This window comes from Syngnathus acus, chromosome 11 (assembly GCF_901709675.1).
Source record: "Syngnathus acus chromosome 11, fSynAcu1.2, whole genome shotgun sequence".
Taxonomy (NCBI): domain Eukaryota; kingdom Metazoa; phylum Chordata; class Actinopteri; order Syngnathiformes; family Syngnathidae; genus Syngnathus; species Syngnathus acus.
In genome coordinates, this window is record NC_051096.1 from 6,173,871 (window position 1) to 6,196,435 (window position 22,565).

General features: G+C 45.5%; 3 protein-coding genes and 2 long non-coding RNA genes across 9 annotated transcripts in view; 2 read left to right on the plus strand and 3 right to left on the minus strand.

Moving 5' to 3' along the window:
- Positions 1 to 6,965, plus strand: casd1 (CAS1 domain containing 1). Its single transcript, XM_037264691.1, is given in 18 exon segments — positions 1 to 371; positions 1,415 to 1,511; positions 1,606 to 1,726; positions 1,928 to 1,972; positions 2,069 to 2,146; positions 2,213 to 2,250; positions 2,325 to 2,455; positions 2,547 to 2,761; positions 2,832 to 3,251; positions 3,366 to 3,455; positions 3,535 to 3,654; positions 3,746 to 3,902; positions 4,007 to 4,086; positions 4,222 to 4,323; positions 4,395 to 4,535; positions 4,805 to 4,882; positions 4,965 to 5,057; positions 5,336 to 6,965. Coding segments are annotated over 18 exon segments (2,487 nt in total). The 5' UTR covers positions 1 to 151; the 3' UTR covers positions 5,597 to 6,965.
- LOC119130773 lies at positions 1,981 to 3,230 on the minus strand. Its single transcript, XR_005099518.1, has 3 exons — positions 3,132 to 3,230; positions 2,796 to 3,032; positions 1,981 to 2,266 (listed from the first exon to the last, which is right to left on the minus strand). It is a non-coding gene; the product is annotated as an uncharacterized LOC119130773 (long non-coding RNA).
- sgce (sarcoglycan, epsilon) overlaps positions 6,481 to 22,565 on the minus strand; it is an 18,738-nt gene continuing 2,653 nt past the window's right edge. The window contains 19 exon segments of the mRNA XM_037264657.1: positions 6,481 to 7,290; positions 7,405 to 7,442; positions 7,713 to 7,756; positions 7,958 to 8,146; positions 8,538 to 8,564; positions 9,140 to 9,198; positions 9,200 to 9,355; positions 9,426 to 9,464; positions 9,467 to 9,590; positions 9,752 to 9,833; positions 9,836 to 9,949; positions 10,658 to 10,678; positions 10,681 to 10,729; positions 11,072 to 11,229; positions 11,423 to 11,545; positions 13,603 to 13,710; positions 14,325 to 14,529; positions 19,550 to 19,637; positions 21,891 to 22,004. Coding sequence (XP_037120552.1) covers positions 7,240 to 7,290; positions 7,405 to 7,442; positions 7,713 to 7,756; positions 7,958 to 8,146; positions 8,538 to 8,564; positions 9,140 to 9,198; positions 9,200 to 9,355; positions 9,426 to 9,464; positions 9,467 to 9,590; positions 9,752 to 9,833; positions 9,836 to 9,949; positions 10,658 to 10,678; positions 10,681 to 10,729; positions 11,072 to 11,229; positions 11,423 to 11,545; positions 13,603 to 13,710; positions 14,325 to 14,361 — 1,419 coding nt within the window. The 5' untranslated portion in view covers positions 14,362 to 14,529; positions 19,550 to 19,637; positions 21,891 to 22,004 and the 3' untranslated portion in view covers positions 6,481 to 7,239.
- Positions 11,689 to 13,595, minus strand: LOC119130776. Its single transcript, XR_005099521.1, has 2 exons — positions 13,257 to 13,595; positions 11,689 to 13,168 (listed from the first exon to the last, which is right to left on the minus strand). It is a non-coding gene; the product is annotated as an uncharacterized LOC119130776 (long non-coding RNA).
- Positions 13,309 to 22,565, plus strand: part of ppp1r9a (protein phosphatase 1, regulatory subunit 9A) — a 22,844-nt gene continuing 13,587 nt past the window's right edge. For 3 of the 5 annotated variants that reach the window (XM_037264611.1, XM_037264614.1, XM_037264615.1), the window contains exons 1-2: positions 15,567 to 16,081; positions 17,111 to 18,599. In XM_037264611.1, the coding sequence (XP_037120506.1) occupies positions 17,256 to 18,599 (1,344 nt within the window). In that variant the 5' untranslated portion in view covers positions 15,567 to 16,081; positions 17,111 to 17,255. Of the gene's footprint in view, positions 13,361 to 15,565; positions 16,082 to 17,110; positions 18,600 to 22,565 lie in introns of those variants that run through there. The other 2 variants (XM_037264612.1, XM_037264613.1) reach the window with 2 other exon arrangements.

Sequence of the window (22,565 nt, forward strand, 5' to 3'; positions counted from 1 at the left end):
AATCAGCCACACGCACGGTATGTCTGAGTTGTGTATCTGCAACTCCCACTTTAGTATTGATTTAGTTCGGGTGTCACAAAAGCAAATATTATTGACTATTCTGCTTGTTTCGAGCAAATGTGAGGATAGCGAGCCTTAGATTTAGCAAAGTATGGAAGTGGGAGGAGATGAGAAGGAGGAGGAGGAGGTTAGGAGAGGCTCCTGTGGAGAGTTCACATCTGCTTGTTGTCATGGAGGAGCGAAGATGGCGGTCCTGGGCCTGGGCAAGCGTGAAATAAACCAACATTTCACCATTAGGAACGCCAAGTTAATATCGCTCGCGCTCGTTGTTGTACTCGTCATATTCCACACGGCTTTGCGCTATTTAGGAGGTAAGTAGCCCACCCGTTGCTCCGGAATGGCAACACTTGACACACGCTAATGCTAACGTTATCTGGCTTTTCTTTTGCGGCCTTTCATCTCGTTCTTCTCACTCTGCTTGCAAGTTTTGTCCAAACAAACCCGAAGATGCCGTGCAGTTTGCAGCCCTAACGTAACGCTAGCAGCGATTTGGGATCGGCTAAGTCTGGCTAGCCGACGCCGCGTTGAAGCGGTGTTGTTTACATGCTCTTTGCAGCATGCTTGCTGAAAACGGCTTCAGATGGAAAGAAACCTTTTGAGGCCAGGATTGCCATTTTAAGATCCATTTCTTCTGCACTGTCCTCCCTAGTCGAAGCAGTTTGTCATACTAGAAACGCTTTTTCTGGTGTACGCGTTGAAAACAAACCGCAGGTTACGTGTGCACGATTTGACATTTCTGCACCACTAGTAATACTTAGGCAATTACTAGAGGTTATTATAAATGGTGGCACGTAATTACACACTAGTAACAAAGTAGTCCGCCTATGTCCTCCCAGTATCGAAATGTCATTTCATACTTGTTCTGTTTCAAATTAAACACAATACTGAAGCCTCTGTAGCCCAACATGGTGTCACTTAATTGACAAAACAACAAAAATAGAAATGCCCCATTTTCAGTATGCTTTGATCAGATCATGTTTTGAAAGTAATTTAGGCTTTGCGTGTCTCCCCTAACTACATCAGAGTGAAACCCGAAGGCGTGTGCAATTTGACTCTTGATTCTATCTATCTTGCACAAAGGGGAAAGGCCCCTTCTGACATTTAAAATGACTCAAAGTAAAGTGACAATGTATGATCCAAAGTAGATTAACCAGTCTGCCGAAAAAAGAGGTTGGTGACTTACAATGCATGGGAGTATTGTTTACACAGGCATTAGGAGCTCCTGTAGCGCACAATGACAATAGTTCGACATATCTTTCAATGGGTGTAAAGAGCGGAGCTTTTAGTCGGTGTCATTTTGCGGGCTTGATATTTCTTTACCAGTAGCTTCTCTGTTCTTTGCCCCCCCCCCCAGGCGGAGACTCGTGTGAATGGCTGCTGTCCAGCGGACGTTATTTGGGGGAGAATGTTTGGCAGCCTTATGGCTGCATGATGCACAAATACAAACGCTTGTAAGTCACGCAGATTTGCTTTGTTATCTGCGCATGCCAAACAAATAATCAAGAGAATAGCTGCATGCTACGTATTGTTTTCTTTGTTTGACAGTGAAGCCAAAAGCTGCCTTTCAAAAAAGCGAGTGGCCTTTGTCGGAGATTCACGAATCCGGCAGCTGTTTTATTCCTTCGTCAAAATTATCGAGCCTGGCCGAAGAGAAGATGGCAAGAGGGTATGCTTGGACAAAATTTAAGTTGGGTCAATTTATTTGGCATTCTAAGTTATGGAGAGCGGGGATAATTGGAAGTAGAACAACTCGGAAGTCAGCTGATGTCCCGGAATGTCTCGCAGATTGTACAGTTCAAGTCAAAGTGCAGCTGGATAGTCACATGGTGAAACAAGAATATCTTTTGTGTTTCATGTCTCATGGAAGCATGCGGACATTGCTTTTCAAGAAAAGAGCTCCTCTCTTCATGTGGTGAGCTGTTTTTTGTAGATTCTATTTATTGTAGATGAGCTGTGCCAACATGTGACAGGAAGTGCTAAACATCCACCTCTCTTTGTGTGTGTGCAGGACTTCCTGTGGTATCCAGAAGCGAATAACTCCATGAAGGAGCGTCTGATTATCATGGACACGTGGTAAGTGAGGAATGTTCTAACCCTTGTGGAACGTTAAGTCAGCCACAGTAATGCTTGCAATGCGGTGGGTGTCTTGCAGGAAGGCTCCGCAACGCCTGATGTTGTCATCCTCGGGTGCTGCAACGGTATGTTCCTGAAAACAAGGCGGCATGAGAGTTGCTCTTCATTCTTTCTCCGTGTCTCCGTTCACATGCACAGTGGTCCATTAAGCTGCACGGTGGCAGCAGTGAGACTTTAAAGCAGTACAAAGTCAACGTGACCGCCATGGCTGGTTACTTGGAGAGGCTGGCCCGGCGTGGAGAGGTCTACTGGGTCCTACAAGGTCAGCAAAGCCTCGAAATATGACGTTGGAATCAATTGAGTTGCAACAATGGGTTGCGTATATCGCACGCTATGATGTCATTTCCCTCCAGAACCAGTCAATGAGGAGGTACTAAGGAAGGACCGGAAGGTAATCACCAATCAACAGCTGGAACTCTATAACAAAGCGGCAGTGGACGCACTTGATACCGCAAAGCGGAACAACAAGTCGCTGGTCAAGCTGCTGGCCGCCTCGCGCAAGGCGGCGCTCGAGACCATTGAGCAGTCAGACGACGGACTGCACATACCTGAAGGCGCCAGGGATATTGTAAGTGTTCATTATGACAATGCCTCGCACTCACTGGATATATGGCCAAAAGTCATCTGCAGTTGTTTAGGGAGCCATGGTGCTGATGAACGCCGTGTGCAACAGCTCCAGAGACCCATCGACGGCTCCTGCTGCCCAGACGGTGGCGTCGCCCAACCTCCTTCAGAAACTCGCCGCATGCTGTTTCGTGGCCTCCGCCCTCATCCTCCTGGGCTTTTGCGTCCTCGGCAACAAACGCCACCACCGCCCCGTGCCGCCCGACGTGGAGAGCCTGGATGAGAAGAAGCCGGCGAGCGCCGTGGCCCCGCTGGGTGTCAAGGCGCCGTTCCAGGCCGTGTGCAGGATGGGCGTCATCATGACCTACTTTTACCTCTGCGATCGGGCCGACTTGTTCATGAAGGAGCAGAAGTTCTACACGCACTTGACGTTCTTCATCCCGCTCATCTACATCTTTGTCCTGGGGGTGTTCTACAGTGACAACAGCAAAGAGGTAAGATCTCTGTCCCTGCTAATCGCTCTTGAGATGTGCCACCGCCATTGTTTGACTTTCCATTAAAGAACTTGATGATTATTTTGAAGTGAAGTTCAGGTTTTGCCCACACAGACCCGGTTGCTTAACCGAGAGCAAACGGACGAGTGGAAGGGCTGGATGCAGCTCGTCATCCTCATCTATCACCTATCTGGAGCCAGCGCTGTGAGTTCCTAACATGTCTTTTTTCCAGCACATCTCATCTCATCCCGAGACTTCGCTAAATAGGTCTCGTGCCTTTCAGTTCATTCCTGTGTACATGCACGTACGGGTGCTGGTGGCTGCTTACCTTTTCCAGACAGGCTATGGCCACTTCACCTTTTTTTGGCTCAAAGGAGACTTTGGACTGTATCGGGTGTGCCAGGTGAGAAAGACACAGGGCGGAAGTACTGTAGTCAGAAGAATGAACAGAAGACAAATTCAATATGCAATATTATTGAATGAATCCTTCGCAGGTGCTTTTTCGTCTGAATTTCCTCGTGTTGGTGTTATGCGTGGTGATGGACAGGCCCTACCAGTTCTACTACTTTGTCCCACTGGTCAGCTTTTGGTTTGTCGTCATCTATGGCATGATGGCCATGTGGCCTCAAATCCTGCAGAAGAGGGCCAGCGGTAAGCGTTTGGGGTCTGACCCAATCTATTTGAATTCGATGAATTGCTCAGCCCTCTTGGAGACGCGTTGCATTTTAAACTTACGGCTTTCTTGAATCGTGCAGCCAACAACATGTGGCATCTTGGTATCGTCGCCAAGTTTCTGGTCCTTCTGTTGTTCATCTGCGTCATGGCATACTCACAGGTGAGCCACATGTTCACGTCATCCATTTGAAACCTTCAAAATGATCATCTTAACCTTTACACCACTTTTCCTCATTAACATACAGTGTTATACCTCTGATGTAAAAAAGAGATACTGTTTTCTCCGTGTTCATAGGAGTTCTTCAACGGCATCTTCTCAAGTTGGCCCTTTTCCAAGCTCTTTGAAGTCAACGGAAGCGTCTACGAGTGGGGCTTCAGATGGAAGCTGGACAGATTTGTATGTTTTAACACTTGCAAGCCTCATGTCATTTTCCAGCCTGCCGGGTCAAACTTGTTGTCACGTGGCAGGCGGTGATCTACGGCATGCTGTTCGCCTTTGTCTACCTGGTGCTGCAGAAGCGCCAGGTGCTGTCCGAAGGCAAAGGGGAAGCTCTGTTCTCTGCCTGGATTGCCAACCCGCTCTTCTTCCTCTCCATCATCACCTTTGTCGTAAGAGCGCTCACCGTTTTGTAGACGCACCTGCATATCAACATTTTTATTGTGTTGGCCCAAATGCCAAATGAGTTGCCTTAAAACGGATCACAAGGGCCTTAAAAGCGCTTACAATCGGCCTCCTTCAATCTGCATACACCTCATGAAAAACAAAACCCAGTCTTTGTCTATACCGAAACTATCCCCAGTAAATCTTTTTGCCTCACCTGTAAAGAAAAATGACAATGTCAACCAACGTCAACACTTGTCTCCTCCCATCATTCCAGACATATTCCGTGTGGGCCAGCGGCTGCAAAAGCAAATCAGAGTGTAACGAAATGCATCCGTACATCTCCGTACTGCAGGTATATTCATTTCGCCTCTTTTTTTTTTTTTTTTTGTCATGTAATTTGAAGACAAAAAGAATGTGCTCTCACCCACACACAGATCTTGGCTTTCGTTCTAATCCGGAACATTCCCGGCTACGCCCGCTCCATCTATAGCTCCTTCTTTGCCTGGTTTGGAAAAATCTCCTTGGAGGTGAGACACCCTTGAAATGCTTCATTAGAGCAAAATTATTTGCTATGACGCCATATACACACAGTGAGACTTAAATAGAAAAATTGCAGTAATAAAAAGAGCATACAATTGTAGTAGATATAAGAACTGTACACATCCTTAGCTATGTGATCATTCAAAACTTTTTTTGCAGTAATACCTGCATCGCGTTCAACTAAATAATAATATTGTGGTTGCACTAGTGTGCACACCCTCTAATAACTGGCAATTCCTCTCACCAAGTGTGTTGTCTCCCCCAGCTGTTCATTTGCCAGTACCACATCTGGCTGGCTGCGGACACCAAGGGCATCTTGATCCTGATTCCGGGCAGCCCGTCGCTCAACATCTTGGTCAGCACGTTTATCTTTGTGTGCGTCGCCCACGAGATCTCGCTCATCACCAACGACCTGGCCCAGGTGGTCATACCTAAGGACACCACGGCACTCCTCAAGAGGTTGGGCTGTATGCTTGTTCTGGCTATGCTCACCCTTTTCATTGGCAGGGCGCGACAAAGCACCTGAGTCGCCACGCCCAAGACTGCCCATACATGTTGTTCCTTAAACACCTCGTGACTGCTGAAATAGTCGAACACTGAAGAACAATGGCCAAAAGAAAACTTTTTCCCCCCCTCCTTTGACACAGCAAAAATGAAATTGCTGTACACCTACCTTCACATTGCAAAGAAGCAGGGAGGTACAACAACAAACGATCAATGAAAAAAAGGACCTGCTGTTTCAGAAGTTCTCGTTCAGCACTGGAGCGGTCTCTCAACTCTCCGTCCATCGAACGAGATAAAAGCAAAATTACTCCACGTCCGACGGACACCTTGAACAAAACGCAACAGCAATCTGCTTTCTAGTTTCACAATTGTGTTGTACAGTATTTGAATTGAAATACTAAGGACCAACAATTAGCTCTTCTGATCAAAATACAGACCTCCCCATTTGCTAATGGGTTTTTCTTTTGTTTTTTTTTCTTCTTCTCTTCTTCCGTGAGTAATCCTGTGCTAAAAGGTACTGTACTGTGGTCACCTGCTGTAGCTCTGAAATTTTACGTGATATGTATAGTATTTAATTATTTAAAATTAAGCGTATACTTTATACTCTTATTTTGTACTTTTCGCACGCTCTCCAAGTGAAGAAAGTAGTCGATTTGATTGATGACACAATGTTGTTTTTAATTTTATTTTCTTTTTTTTTTAATCTGCCTCAGAGCTGTGGTAGAACATGCACTGGTTGGTCAGCACAACTAACATCCTGACTCAATTTCAACATGCAGCTTTCCTCTACTGACTCAAACATACATGTACGTAGTCACCAACATGCACTGACTGGGCTAAAAGACTAATTGTTAATATTTTATATTTGCTTGTTTTTGTTTTTTTTGTCACCTGCCCTCTCCTATGCAGGATTTAGCACTTTTATTTAATGATGCTCATTGCTGACTGAGTCCACGTGCCGCTAATTCTCTGCACCCAAGCAGATGTCTATTAAGAAAATCAAAATATTTTTGTCACGGTATGAACATGTGATGTACGAGCTTAACCGCAAATGATTTTGGAGGTTGCATTTTGTATTTGTAATGAGATAATGTCAGTCACCACGTTCACCTCTCATTATTGTTGAGCCTCGGTGTCATTGCGGAGTCCTCAATTAAGATTTAAACGCAATGTTTTCTTTACTCTTTACCCACCACAGCGGTACTTTGGCTCTCTGGCCTTAATTGTTCCATTTCGGTAGTGTAAAAGCAACAACTATTTATACTCTTATGAAATTTGTTACACATAATTTTTGTGATGTCTTAAAATGTGAAATGTATCCATATTTATAAATGCCTTTATTCTGCTGTACATAACAATGAAACTTCATAAAATGCACAGTTTTGGCTTTAGTTGTCTCAAAAGACATGTTTTTGATTTTCTACTGGGCCGCAAAGAAGAAAAGCATTTCTTGGAATGAATTTATTGACCTTACATTTAATGTATAACGCACATTTCTTTCAAGAGGGCCCGTCGTGTGTGTGCGCAAAGGAAGTAAAAATACATTTGGCACATACTCTCAATCAGTAAAAAGTGACATTTGCAGAACTTTGTGGTAATAAAAAGTATATTGATGCTAAGTTTCCTTTATGAGGGTGGGGTGGGGACTAGCTACCTCAAGTCAGATCACAAATTCAGTGCTTCAGCCACCTTCCTCTCCTCAGGAATACCATTTACCTACAAAGAATTAGAGAAAAGATGGTCAGTTCCAATTTTTTTTCTATTAGCTTACAGTTACAAAAGCGTTGGTGCTTGATTAATCATTCCACCGAAGTCAATAACATTGCCTACCTCCAACCTTCGAAACGTAGACATGACATAACTATCTCCTTTGTTAGCAGTGAAAAAGAAAAAGGGATTAGTGTTCCACACACACAGCAAGGGGGTGCTCTTGTCTGAATTTAGGTCTGGTACTAGCAGAAGAATACTTAAGAGCTAAGGACAACTTTCAAGAAATAATAGAGGCGGACACCACACTGAGTATTACTGGCATGCAACAGAATATGGAAGGTACTTTTTTAAAGAAGCAAATTGTAGTTAGGGTTAGGGTTGACACTGAAGTCAATGCATGCACAAGATGATTGACAAATCAAACAAACCTGATGGCTGTTGTTGCGGTATGGTAATCTGGTTTTGCAGGTTTCTGAAGTCAAAGACATTTGGTGAGTGTGAAATTCACACGCAAGAGCCTTAAATGGCATGCAAAAAGCATATCATCACATCGTTCTTTGCTCCAAGCCCATTATGGCCAAATCACGGGGCACTTCCAAGCTCTTAAGCTGTACTTGTATGTTTCAAACAGAAAGAAAATAATACAAACAAGATTAAGGTTTCCTGTACTCACGTCTGCGTCCGCATGAGGGGCATGCTGGTAGTCTCGTAGTTGTCCGGGTGGATGGGCGGAACCACCTCGCCGCTGACCGGGTTGAAGACAGGCAGCGTGGAGAGCGGCCAAGAGATATCCCGGTTCTTAGACATGATGCGCATCTCCTTGGTGGACTTCTGAATGGAGCTGTGGTGGACCAGCTGGATGCTGGACAACCCAAAATTCAACACAGTCTGTTATTGGTGTATATTTTTTGGGATAGATCATTTTTCATAAAAATCTAGAATAAAGTGTAATTTAGTCAGATATGCACTCTGCCTCCTTGCATGCACTGGGGGAAAAGATCTCTATTATACACCTTTATTTCAAAATAGAGTAGTTAAGAAAAATTCAATTCAAATTAAACTAATAACCCCTATATTGGAATCATTTTGATACGCCTTTACATAATTTCATATACTGCCTCCTACATTTTGGAGCAGCCCTCGAGGATGACACTGCCGACGCCGATGTGTATATGAATGTTAATGGAAAAAGAAACATGGAAGACAGAAAAACGAAGGGGTCATAAAAAAAACAGTTGAGGTAAAACACTTACGCTGATGTTTGCATGTTTCTTTTTTTCCTAGAAACAAAACAAAGATGGGATGAATGAAATACACCAACAGCAGTCATAACAGACTCAAATGGACACATTGATGGCAATGGGGTGGAGCCTCCCAAAAGGTGACATAGCGACAGTGAATGAGTGGTCATCGCCGTGGCAACAAATGGACGGATGATGAAAAACTGCCATTTCCATCCAGATTAGGGCTAGCTTGCGGCTAACGCCTCCGCGCTCAACATCATTCAGTAAATCTACAACTACAGTCATCCAAAGAATAATTCTGTTAAAAATTTTGTGAATTAGAGAATTTTGTTCTTGAGCTCAGGCCAAAGCGTTAAAGTATTACTTTGGCGCCATCTTGTGGTAATGGGTAGGCACGATAGGCACTATACAGGAAGTAAAATATAATCCAGATTGTGATATCAAGGATTAATGCTGAAGGACACTTTCATTTAGACAAGAATATTACTATGCCGCCATTGAGCGGCATCCATAGGCAATTACAGACTTTTTTTTTAAGGGACCAGTCGCTCATATATATTTGCCTATTTGCAGCAGGGCTTGTTTGTTTCCAGAGACCAAGCCACACTTACACCCCTTCCCTTCGGCAGCACATGGTGTAGCCCAGCATCAAGAGGAGCACGAGCGCCACCCGCCGAAGGAACAGCCAGCGTCACGTGAAGTACCGTGAAGTAGTCCCGGCTCTTCAGAGACTCCGAAGGGGGGTTGTACTCCCCAAATTCAGGCAGCACCCCTGGACCCGGCTCAGGGCGCGTGACGTAAACTGGGACTACTTTGTTGACGTCAACCTGTATTATGATACAGTGTATCAAAATAAAAGCCTTTGAAAGACTTGAGAACCAGAATGTCTCACCGCACCAGAGAGAGTTTACAACCAGTCGATATGAACTGCGCTCGGGAACTTTTTGTCGGCAGCTGATGACGGGCTCCATCTCCTGACTGCAGGCGCAGTTGTTTTGCGGGCTCTCCACCTCACGTAGGCACGATGAGAAGGGAACATCGGCGCCCACCATCACGTACACCCTACAGACAGCAGCAAGAAGTAGAATAAAAACATTCCATGTTCAAGCATTGTAGCAATAGATCTTTGATATGAAGCTCGCGAGCAGCAACGAAGGCGTCTTTGAAGCCCTTTTCAAAACGCTCATCTTGCTGTGTCCATGCTATTCTTCCTACATCCTCACCCTTCCTTCAGGTTATTAATAGGCAGTGGCACACGTCCTCCGCGGTCTAACGCCGAGGTGATGTTGATGGCGTTGAGCCTTCGGGCTGCCACACGTTCTTCACAGCTCCCAGGAAATCTCCCAGCACCTCGCTGGCCAGCATCTCCTCGACGTTCATGTTTTTGATGTAAAACTCGGCCTGGTAGGGTAGCGGGAACTCTATGAAGGGAGCAGTGAAGAGAATGAGGGCACATTTTAATCCGAAAAGCCGCGCTGGCTCGGCTATCATCATTAAGTCTGACTCTTTGCTATGCTGCCGTCTGATTCCCTTCGCTCCAGATGGTTGACGACATCACCATATAGGAGTGATGATCATTCATGTACATGTAAACTGTGAGTGGTCAATGACGCAAGATGTGAATGAATGTACAGACACACACTTGTGAGGTGTTGGTTGAGGCGTGACTGGGCAGGATCATGTACAATATGAATGACCCATGGCGTTTTTTACCTAATTCTAAGCAACATGTGTTAGCTGCTCTCACGTATGTAATCTAATTGTATATGATGTAAATGCACTGCATACACTCATGGATTTAGTTGTATTGGTCCATGTGATGTACTGCCTATTTTGAAAGAAACGTGTTTAATTTAAAGACACTTTTAAACACACATTGTAAACAAGCCGCAATACAAAAAATATATGTTGAAGTATTTCAAACCTTCTCATGTTTAAATGAGCAATAAATTGACCCGAAGATCTCTGTTGCTGTTTTCACCTCGTGAATTATTGATTATGACATAGTATTTAATTGCTTTTTTTTTTCTTTTAGAGGGGCTCATTACACCATTCCAGAAGCGATTTAGCCATCAGAATTTAATCGGGATCTGTGTGTGTGTACGCTAAGATCTCACACTGGTGCTTACCCTCAGTGGCCATGATGTTATGACCAAGTTGTTCCGTGCTGTCTCGAAAGTGCGTCGGTTATAGGCGGTAATCTGCAACACACAGGGTGAGGCTTAAACTCAGATCAGATCAGTGCAGCTTATATGGCAACTCTGGCGCGGGCTCCGCTCCGGAGGCCGGCATAGCGAGCCGGAACGCTGCGCAGAGGCACATGCTGGGACCGCTAAGCCTTTTGGGAAAAGAATTTCTACAGTAGCTTACAAAGAAAGCATAAATGGCATAATGGAATTAAGCCTGGCGACTAAAACCATAACATTGCACCATGCAGCTAATTGAAGAAAAGCAGCTGAGTTCAGCAAAATGAGGTTTTACGGTGGTCAGGAGGGTTTATTTACGCAAATGAGTAGAAGAAAAAGAGTATAAAAACATAACACCTCTATGACGGTGGCCTTGCCCACATGCTCAGCAGTGGGGGATCCGTAGAGCACTCCGTCACTATTGGGCGTCCTCTGGATGTAGCGCAGCCAGCCGGGTCGGTCTGGGTAACTCAGCAGGTTGGTGTTGAAAGTGATGGGGTCGTTGGCGCCGTCATCTACAGCGGAGTAGTTTTCAATAGATGCACTCCAACGTTCTGACAGCACCTCAATGAAGCTCAAACGTGAAGTGTTGCCAGCAAAGCACTTTGCTCCGCTGAAACACACCGGTGCCACTTTGGCATTCATGCAGCGAGATTTCCGACAATTTTGCCCAAACGGTACAATATTCCAAGTCACTCTATGTTGTACCTGATTTCGGGTAGTGAGGAAACTCCCCTTTGAAGTACTCTCGTTCTAGGACGTGGACGAAGAGCACGCCGGCAGAAGGGTAGACGTTTCGCTCGGCGTGCGACCTCGACAGGATGGTGATCACTGAAACAGAGTTTACGTGTGTTACGATCATAACTACGACAGCATGTGCTGACTTGTTGTAAAGACGCTGACGCTACAATTACAATGTTTAAAGATCAAGCGTGTTTACCGTTTTAACAGTCAATATTATTGTGGTAACTTAAAACTTGCAGGAACGATAAAACTATACTTAATACGTTGCATGATCATTCTGTTTGACCATGAGTTGTTTTTCCAAGCTAGCCCCTTTTTGCCCTCGCTATTCCCCTTCCCTCTAATCAGTCCACTTATCTTCCTACGTGATGATTGGCCTCTCTTTTGACCGTTTTCTCTCTTCCACAGCGGGTGGGCACCCTTTCTTTAATCGCCATGGGAGATTGAGTGCACAAGGAAGGAAGAGGAAAAAAAACAAGAGTGGGACGAGAAAACGTTTGCCCGGGGACAGTGACACACAGCACGTCAGGCATAGAGTAGATAGAATGCGTGTGTCTGCTTTGCCACTTGATTCGAATAAATTTGTATCCACACCACCATCAGTGTCCGACACAAGTGCCACTGTCGCACATGAATGGGAATGTTAAGCCCTCTCTCCTTATGCAAACTGAACGAAGCGCCCAATGAGATTCTAATGAAAAAAACGAATCGAGGGTTTAGCTTTTAATCCACGTTCATGAAAGAGGATATCTCCATTGTTGAGAGGTTGAAAAAAATATATAAAGATCAGGGCTCACTGTTACAATTTGGATGATTGAAGGGGGACGCATTGAAACGTGGCTGAAGTGCTTGGCAGTAAGAGCACTGAGGAGCTGTTGAAGTCGTGCATGTTAAATGGGGCCACATCTGACACAGACGTTGTTGACCCGGCCATATGTCTGAAGTCCCCGAGGGCTCAGTCACAGCTGGCTACGATCAATGGCCTTTTGCTTGACACTTGACCTGGCGTTACTTAGAAAAATGATGGCAGGTTTGAAGAAGATATTTGTTAATAACAAGATATCATTTCCAGTATACAGGTGTAGCGAATGTCACAGCTGGCGATTGTATCTTTCCAAAGACGGCTAGAGTGAACTAAGCGAGACAAATCCTCTTACAGCAACAGAGGGCCGGGCCCCCCCCTGACATTATCGAGACCAAGAATTGAAAACTCGCACGGTGGTTGGTGCCCTTGACAAAGCGCACACATTCTGTTCTATTCTTCTCCCTTTTGCGCCCCAGCACTTCTTTACCACACAAAAGAACGACGGGCCTCCAGTTTGCACTCATGGTCAAGTGGCGGTGGCTGGTCTACTGGCAGCTTAAATTCAGTGTGGTCAAAATGTTCAAGTGAGCACAATTGGTAGACCTGCAGCTCCTACTGTAGCTACGTAATACATCATCCATTCCCGGTGAATGAATAACACTTGGATACAAACGGAGCAGTCTGCTTCGAAATTAGAATGAGCAGAAAATGTCTGTTCCGTTGCCAATTGCTCTAATTAAATGTCATAAAATAACACAATGATCCTGTCCAAGCTCGGGTCTCAGGTGCAGACCTCGGTCTCTAGCTAGCTGATGTGCAGACCAGAAAGGGATAGCCTTCAGCTTCATATGTGCATGGCGCTCCGCTCCAGTCAGGAGGAATGCATGTGCTTCTTTGGTGTTCAGCTGGGGAGCGTAGGAAAACAAAGATGGCCACTGTTCAGAAAAACTCTTTTGTCACTGCGCCTGTGCCGATGACTTGCGAGCGCACAACCTGGAAGTGAAAGTCGCCGGCGTCTCCGCGAGCAGACAACGATGGCAGAAGACAAGAGTGGGCAAGAGTTTCAACTTTGAGAGATTTGACGTTCCTTGGAAAAGGTAAGCTGAAACAATGCCGTTTCTCTGGGTAAAATTGATTTTCTGCAAGGGCAAGTGGAACTGAGCGAAGCACTGTTAGAGCAAGAACACCAACGCATTGGGACGGCAAACAAGTGACAACATTCATGCCAGTATTAATGGGGGGACCAGTTGAGCATGACACTGTTATGACAGCGAGGAAGGGGAAGGGGGGGCAACAGCGGGTCAACACATGAAGTGTACCACTGCACACACCCACTCACCATCGCTGTACAAGGCTGTTCTCTGCTTCCAGCCCATGGTTCTCTCCTTTTGGACATTTTCCTCACGTAAAGTCATTTGTCTGGCGTTGCTGCCATACACAATGTCAACTAGAGGATCCGTTAGGAAAAAAAAAAAAAAAAAGCAGTGCTTTGTTGCGATCTTGTGTCATGTTTAGGGAATTAGAGCCTTTATGCAGCAGGACTCGGTCCCTATCCTGCAAATAGCAGTGATTCACTGTTTGTTGTGACATTTTCGTTTTGAAGTGTGCCAAGATGGGGGGGGGGGGGTCAAATTTGCTTGCTCTAGCTGAGTAACTTTGGGTTCTACTGATAGTGTTTCTGGCTCTTTATGCATTGCAAGATTTCATAATGAAGTGCAAAGAAAGCCCACGCATTCGAAAAAGAAACTATGGCGAAAAAAAAAATACTATCTAGCGTGACAATGATGAGCTTCAATCAAAACACGTCATTACACAGGCATAGTTATCCAAACGTGACGCAAGCAAACACATCAACGCTTAATACTCCACGTAGAAGCCGCACGTTCAAAACGCTTTTGAAGGCGCTCCACCCAAAAAGCGCTATTTTAAAGAACCTTTTTTTTTCTTTCCATGACTCCTTCACTGTGGCGACACGCAAAGCTAACTCAGCAGCTAGCTCGCTAGCTAACTGTCATGGAGACGCATCAAACGTAAGATTTTGACCGCTTCATCGTTACATACCCGTGGCGAGGCACACCGCGACGGCCGCGGCGGACATGGTGCGTTGTCGTCCTTCTTGTAAGTCTCACATGAAGCTAGATGTTTGTGTCCGAGTCGCCAGTGGGTATGACAGCCATGATTCTACAAAGCATCCTGCAGCATTCCTTCCTCCTCCGCCTCCGTGCTTGGCTGGAGCACGCAGCAGGGCTTCTCACTGGCTCCACATCTGCATGGAAAAAGATGGTTGACTCCAAAAAAGGGAAATGAAATTCTATACGGCACTCCTTCAACAAATGCAGGGAGACTCTTAACCGTATTTTGCGAAATCGTAGCCTTATTCCGTCTTTTATAGGTATGTAATAAAAGCCACTCAATTCACCCAAAACAGAGGCAAATAATGTTATGCACACCTAATCGGCTTATTTGCTTTTATTTCCACGCTCCAAACAGAAAATAAGTTCTGGAATTTTGGGGTTCATTCTGCAAGATGAAAACATCAGATTAATGATTATGATGTCATGGAGCATCATAAAGTAGTTGTTATTAAGCGTCTAGTTTGCGGTTCTTTCCGTTATGTAGTATAATGCTCAAAGCCTTAAGTTCTGTTCCAAACTAGTCAAGAAAGTGCTATGATGCACAATGGTGGGGTTTCCCTATATATTTGCATATTGTTGAGTGGTTAGACGCCTTAACTGCAGCTGGATGAGACCCGGTCAACCCCAATCTGTTCAGACCCCCTGCAGAGAATGACCCAGCAGACAGATGGCCGTGCTTTGGCCCCGTGGCTCCCTGCCGAAGCTGCGGGGGCCCTTCATTCAGCCCTAATACTCCCGAGTCGTTAATAACCACAACGTGAACTATTTGATCCAGCTAACATATGCATATGGCACACATTTCGTGTCACATGCATTGGCAGTGTATTACTGTTCTGTTCTCGTACCCAGAATTATTCGTAAGTTGCTAAGCAACATCTCACACTGTACTGTATTTGAATGTGCCACAACAATGATTAGGCTATATAGGTCAAAGCATCCATGAAGCGTGTGAAATGCTCGTATTACGGGAATTGATTGGTTGGAATCTCAGCTTGCGCCCGGATGGATAATAAACTGCAACTTTCACCTTTAATTTGCATAGCCATCCTGCTTAAGTCACTGAGAGAACTTTGCGAAACCTTCAAATTTCCCACTTAGCCCTGGTGGTCCTTGACCGTGTTTACCCCACCCACTCATGATGTGCAGCAGGCAGGCAGGCAGGCAGCGTGTGAAGTTGCAGAAGCTGCGTGCTGCTATTTGTGCCAGACTGCAGCCCACCACGCAGCAGCAGCAGCTTAACGGAGCAAACCATTGCAGCGCTTCAGGTTCGAACACCTGCCTTACCGGCCCTTTCCGTCACCAAAAGGCTTTCGTTGTAAGATAGGTGCGCTTACTCTGCTATACTACCGAAGGATTTGGGACGCTGCCGCCCTGTGGACGCTGCAGTCGAGAGGCTCCGGCGAGATGCGCGTCCAACTGCGCCGGTACCCCCATCGCGAAGGCGGCAGCATCACCCCGCCGCCTGCAATGGCGCTATAGCCGCTCCAGTCAGTAGCGTGCATCCTCCTCACATACGGCTCCGCGGAGGCCATTCCGTCCGGGACGCTCCGAACAAGCGTGGGATCGAAATGCGCCTTTCGAAAGGTTCTGCAGCGAGAGCGTCGGTGTTTGTGCTTTAGCTTCCACTGAGTGTGGCTTTCACTACTTGTGCATCACGCGTCAAACGGAGCCGAAGCCGCGAATGTAAGTGGGACTCTTTTGTTTTGGTTGCTCCGAGGCGTTGTTTACGCGTTCAACTTATTTTCATGTGTTCCGTGTTGTGCGAATACATAAAGGTAACCCGAGCTGTCTTACTGTTGCTCTGCGGTGTGGCTGATGTGCATCGCAGCATCTAAAATGATGATCAAATGATGCCAACTTCACTTTCTACCCTGCAATGCACTCTGTGCCCGAGCGGACCAGGAGTGTTATTTAGATTTCAACAAACATCCACTTTTGCACATACCATTGCACACAGCAGATAGCAGCATGGTAAACAATGAATATTATATCAGCACATTTCGATTTCAGACCACGCTGCCGCATGCCTTAGCCCAGTCTTTGCATTTTTGGCTATGTATTGTGTGTCCCCCACACGCGGAATGCAATGCAAAGCAGGATTAAACATTAATGGGTGGTGGTGTGGAATATTTAACTACAGTTACACTCCATTCCTGTTGCACACAAACGATGCGGTTGCAATTTGAGTGCTCGGTATTATGAATTGTGCGTAAATATTTATGACAGTAGAAAATAGAATGAGATAAGTAATTGAGATAAATAATCGGAAACACAACAATATTCAAATGTTCTAGCATTCAACTGGATGTTCTATCTACTTCAAATCCAGTAACGTTTTCAAAAGGTTACCAACAGTTCACACTATATGGGCCATTTCAGTTTTGAACATCCTCTAGGGACGATACTAAATCTCCAAAGAGGATGATCTAATCATTGAAACTATTAGTTGTTATTATGATGGTTTGTGGGTTCAAGCTTTGGTGGCTTTTAATAACAGTTCCGCTGAGATTGTATGTTTTTAGAATTGCAAGGTAGACTAGATCAATGGTCCAGTCAAGCCCCATGTACATTCCCCTGCCTCGATCTAGAGAAGGAAAACATATGAGCTTCAACTCAGCAATGATTCGTTGTTGTTTACATTTTTGCATGATAATATGTCTGGACTGTCTTCCATATATGCTGCAGCCTTATAGAATTTCTCTGTCTCTGCAGGTGTGAAGAGGCCTGAGAGGATTCTAAAACGGCATCGATCGGACCAGATTTGGCACGCTGCAGTAGGTCAACCCGAACGCTCAGTCCTGAGTTCTAATGAGGCCACGGCGATGCTGACACCCCCGCTGAATCCAAAGACATCATAATGCTGAAGACGGAGGCCACGGGGGAGAGGACCAGCCTCCGGAGTGCCTCCCCGCACCGCAATGCCTACCGGGCCGAGTTTCAGGCCCTCAAGAAGGCCTTCGACAAGCCTCAAACAGATGGAAATGCCAAGCCCAAGGACCTCGAACGGGGGAAGCAACCAAGGGGCCGCCAGTACGGCACACACGTCAGCCGCATTAAGGACATGTTCATGCAGATGGGCTCAGAAAGTGTGGCTGTCAAATCAAGGGGTCAAGAGGATACCTCACCCCAAAAACCGGTCAAGCCAACCAACTTCATTAACAAGGCGGATGGATCGGTGATAAAACTCCATCATTCCTCATCGGCTGAAAGGGTAGGCGGTGCGGGAGCAAAGTTCTCAGAAACCAGGAAGTTGTTTGAACAGCATTCACGTGACCAGTCCCAATCGCCAGTCTACTCTTGCGGACGCGAGAAAAGGGGTTCCCACGAGCACCTCGACGACTGCCGAGGTGCCAGGTCCAACAGAGGCAGTACGGACTCTCTGGACTCGCTGTGCTCCAGAACGGAGGCGTCGTCGCCAACTGTTAGCCAACTGAGTGCTGTTTTTGAAAATGCCGACCAACACCACCAGGGTATGCCCTGCAGGGGAGTCAGCAGACGGGCCTTGTACTCACCGGACGGATTCCATCGACAAGGCGGGGATATCAGCGAGGACGATGCGCGACAATCTCCAAATCGTGGAACTTATCGCAGCAGGAAAGTGGGCAAGTTCCCGTCATCTGTGTCCGCCGATGACCTTCAGAGTTCGAGTCCCGCGGCGGAGACAGTGGAGCGCAAGCTAATCTTACGAGACAAGGAAGCCCAGGATAAAGCTGATAAGAGACAACTATCTAATGGAAGTCAGGTCAATGGCTCCTGCGATGAAGATGACAAACATTCAGAAACACCACAATATATTGAGGAAGCTAATGACGGGTCAACAAGTACAAATGATGTGATTACCAACAAAACCTTTGAGGATGCAACTCCTGATCCACCAATCACAAAAACTGCTCTAACCGAAGAAAGCCAAGAAGATCCTACCAGAGAAGACACATCTCCGGACTCTCCCAAAGACCAAGCGGATGAACCCGAAGAGGAATACACCGGAAACGAGCGGGTGATTTTTAACGCGGATGGAGACGCGTGCTACCAGGGTTGGGGGGAAAGTTGCACCGATCCCGAGGATGAGCTCTATGGAGACGACGAAGATTTCGTCTACGACCCTGGCGCCGATGTAACCGAGATTCCTGGTTTGCCAGAGGAAAACAAAGACGATGTCCCGCCAAAGCGGAAGATTCGCTTCAGCACTGCTCCTATTACGGTCAGTTTGGCACCAATCAAAAGCCTTTTAGGTCATTGCAAAAGCAGATTAGAAACCAAATATTGCAGTCAAAGCTACCTGATTATGAGCTCACGTTTGGCTCGTTCAGTCAGCGATTCGGCTTGCGGTACATTTTTATGAACCTTGTCCTTGTTAGACCTCCATACGCGGAGCCATCCATTTTGATACTCGATAAAGCAGCAAGCAATCATGTATCTACATTCAATCTGTTGCTCTCGGGCGGTGAGGGGCTGTAGCTATTTTATGAAGCAAAGCTTGAGGGTTAAAGCATCTGCCCCCCCCCCCCCTCCCCCGGAAAATTGTGCTCACAAGCAGCATATGTGTTGTTAGCCATGCACCTTCACGCTTTTCACACGGGCTAGTGTTGGTATTCGCAAAGCACTTTTGTCACCACTTCAAATGACATCTGGTTCTAATCGAGGTTTAACCATGCGCATCCAGGAATCATTTCATTTCACTCACCTTGCATCATCTGTGAGTTTGACTGGTGCGTATGTTGAACACAATGAAGCGAGTGTCGTTTGTGGATTGCGAGAATGGATTTCGAAGATTACGGGAAATATTTTCCGCTCGTAATCCTCCAGCTTTTGGGATCAATAAGCTTAGCGTTTTTGGTAGTAAACATCATATTTTAGGAAGTCCTCTGGACTGGATTGATGTTTTGACTGCGGAATTGTGTTTTCAGTCATTTGGTCAGATGGGTGTGGTGACTGGGGGATAGAAATTGATTGTATTGATACAGCTGTCCGTATTTTGCTTCCTGTATTGATTGTCTGTATGCAAAAAAGTAGGCCTGCACTGATTCCCAATTACACTAGTCAACAGATTGATGCATGTGGCGCATATAGCTGACTTCTAACACATCACAAAAATCGTGTCGGTTAACACTAACATGTGCGGCTAGCAAAAGTCAATGCAGCTCTGCTTACCTTTTTGCTTCCATGTGGTGTTTCAAACAGGGTAGCTTGGCCCTGGCTTGAAAGTTCAGCTGACAATTGCGTTGCCAGAATCTGGCAGCTTAAAAAAAAAAAGAGTCAATTTTCCATAACATCTGAAACAATACCACTTATTTATAAATGTTAAGAAAAGGGCATATTTTTTCTTTTTACAGCCCTGGGCGTATTGATGTAATTCATTAGGCCTCCAAGCAAGCACTAAACGATGTCAGTCATGGTATTGGGAGGTATCACAAACCTGTCACAGGTCGAGGATCAATCTAATTAACATGCAGTAATGAAGCAGGACAATTAGGCCTGCTCTTTTTACACACCAAAAAAAGGTTGTTTCACTAATTACCTTGTACTATCTCTTCTAATGGCGTGGCATTTGGCTCCTCCCCCTCAAGACCAGGCACTTATGTCAGCCTCACAATCATCACCATTATGCAACCCCCTCCCCTCTGCACGCAAACACGGTCGTGTCTTTTGTTCGTCCATATAGCGAAGGGGACAAAGGCGTGTTCTCAAGCCCTGCACGAGTCCGGCGTGACCCCAGATGGGAGGAGACCGTAGAGCCCATCTTGGCACAGGGAAGCGAAAAACCCTACCATCGTTTAATCTTAACAGTTCTTGTAATATTTCTTAGTCCCAGCTCCCTAAAGCGGATAAATCATTTTAACATCCGAGCTTTGCCGCCTTAATTGATTTAGAAATCAGGCAGCCAGCTGCTAAGGGGAGAGCAGCGCTTTGGCAAGAGTTTGTGAACATGCTCACTTCTGGTTGAGAAGTCCTTTTTGAAAATAGCTTAGAAGATGCGGAAAATGTTGTGACGACATCTGCCATGTACGTTCATTCAGACAATGTTCCTTTCTACAAGTCTGACCCAGTGAGGAAGTGACTTTAGTCTCTGCGCCTTCCCGACGGCGCTGACCTACAGAGAAGCAACCCATCACGTGCTCATTGGAGCAACTGGTTTTTATCCCGAGCGTGAGTGTCTCCGGGTCGCCTGTTCACTTCTCTTCAGATTGATGGGGCGCTGGCCGAGTCACGCTTTTGATGCCCTATTTCCACACCGCAATGCTTTTACAGCCATTAAGAAGCGGCGAGAATAGAGCGTTCTCACCGCCGGGGCGTATCGCCTCTCATCTCCTTTAACTTTCTCCACCGAATGTGGTTGTCGGGGTGTTAAACATGTCTGCCCTGATCAAACATCCATCTCGCATTGAGGCGGTGCTTCTTCTTTTTTTCTCATTGTGTTTACTTCCTCTCTTGGATGGGATCACGCCACAGGAGTTTGACAGGGGAGGGCCTCTGCATTCAGTGTCTGGCCTGCTACTCTATTTGAACTGCATTCGTGCAGGGCAATTCATCTCTTGTGATATTTCGAGATATAAAAAAAAGAGCTTCAGTTAAATGGGAGCATTAGGGGCTCTTCTCCTTTGTGTCCTGTCTATCACTGCAGCATTTGTGTATTCGATTGGGCTGCTGCTCCATTTGGGGACTGCTGAGTAGCCTCATCAATTTGATAGATGTGTGTCAGCCTTCTTTCCCGTGGCAATGCGTCTGGCAACACGAGGCTGAGCTACATTATTTATTAACTGGTCTGGTTCGTCATAAACCCACACCAGGCCATTCATCTCCTGAATAAATATGCCATTTGTTGATAAATGTTTTACATTCGGCTATTGAACTGGGGCAGTTTGAGCTCATCTTCAAGTTAATACTCTTTTACACTGCAGGCACACAAAAAAAATCAACCTTCTGAATCTCAGCAGTGCACCGTTTGACATCATGTACTTTAGTGGAGCATGAAAGGATACAAAGAGTTTCTCGAGTCTTGTTGCTGATGCTTAGAAACGGACAAAATGGAGACTAACAACCTGCCTGTGCCATTTTTCGCTTGCTTTGGATTTAGTAAGTTCTTCCTGGCCTCTTCATCCTCAACACGGCATTTAAGAAATGTTAAGCACACATCACATTCTTTTTGCCTGATGCTTACGTTTCGATGCATTGCCGTTTTATCTTTATCTCTTTTCTGCACCGTCTCCTAATGCGGGTTTGTGATTCACAAACTGTAATGAGGTGGGCTAGCAGCCAAGAACTTTGCTTTCAGATGACCGTGCTCTGATTGAGCGGATTACTCTACATTCGTGGCCTCCCTCTTTTGGCTACGTTAACCACTGTACGATAAAAAAATAAATAAATAAATAGATATAACAGAACTAAAATAAAGCACCCTTTGATAAAATGTGATGGAAGGAGGCTTGTTGAATGTGAATCACTGTTATGTTAATTCTCATACACGTTAAATAATAAACAATTGTGTACTCACCATTATAGCGCCCAAACTTTCTGGTCTCCATTCATTTTTATTTTCCTTTTGACATGTTATCCATTGATTCATCCATTTTTCTGCAGTGCTCATCTCGTTCAGGAGCAATGGAAGCTGGGGAAAAAGCAGACATAAGACCACATCATTTAAGGCAGTTGGTATTAAGCTTCTTTTGAAGGGAATGAAATCAAAGTATCTCACTAACTCCTTCAAAAGGATCAAGCGGTGTGCAACTTTCTGCGTCTTTTTATACATGAGCTTGGCCAACTTTCCATCATCATTATCCTTGGCAGGTCAAAGAAGCTCCAAGCCCAGGTTGGATATGTGTGTGTACAGCTACTGCATTATTCATGCCAGAATGTTTTTGTTTGTTTGTTTCTGTGCCACCTGATGATCCCACAGCGCTGCAATTTTAATGATCAAGAGAAAGGCGAGACTTTTTATTTTTACTCCTGGTCAGTTTCCACCTACTGTCATTTATGACTACACTTTTATTCCTGCCCGTAGTCTGGTCCCCTCTGCATGAGCTCATCAGTATTGCCAATGTTTTATTTCTATCTTGGCGACACCCTTTAGAAGTAATGTCCAAGTCATTTTAGCAGTTCAGAAGAAACATTTATCAAACAGGATAAAAAAAAACACAATATTCACCACTGAGATGTGAAAATGTATTTA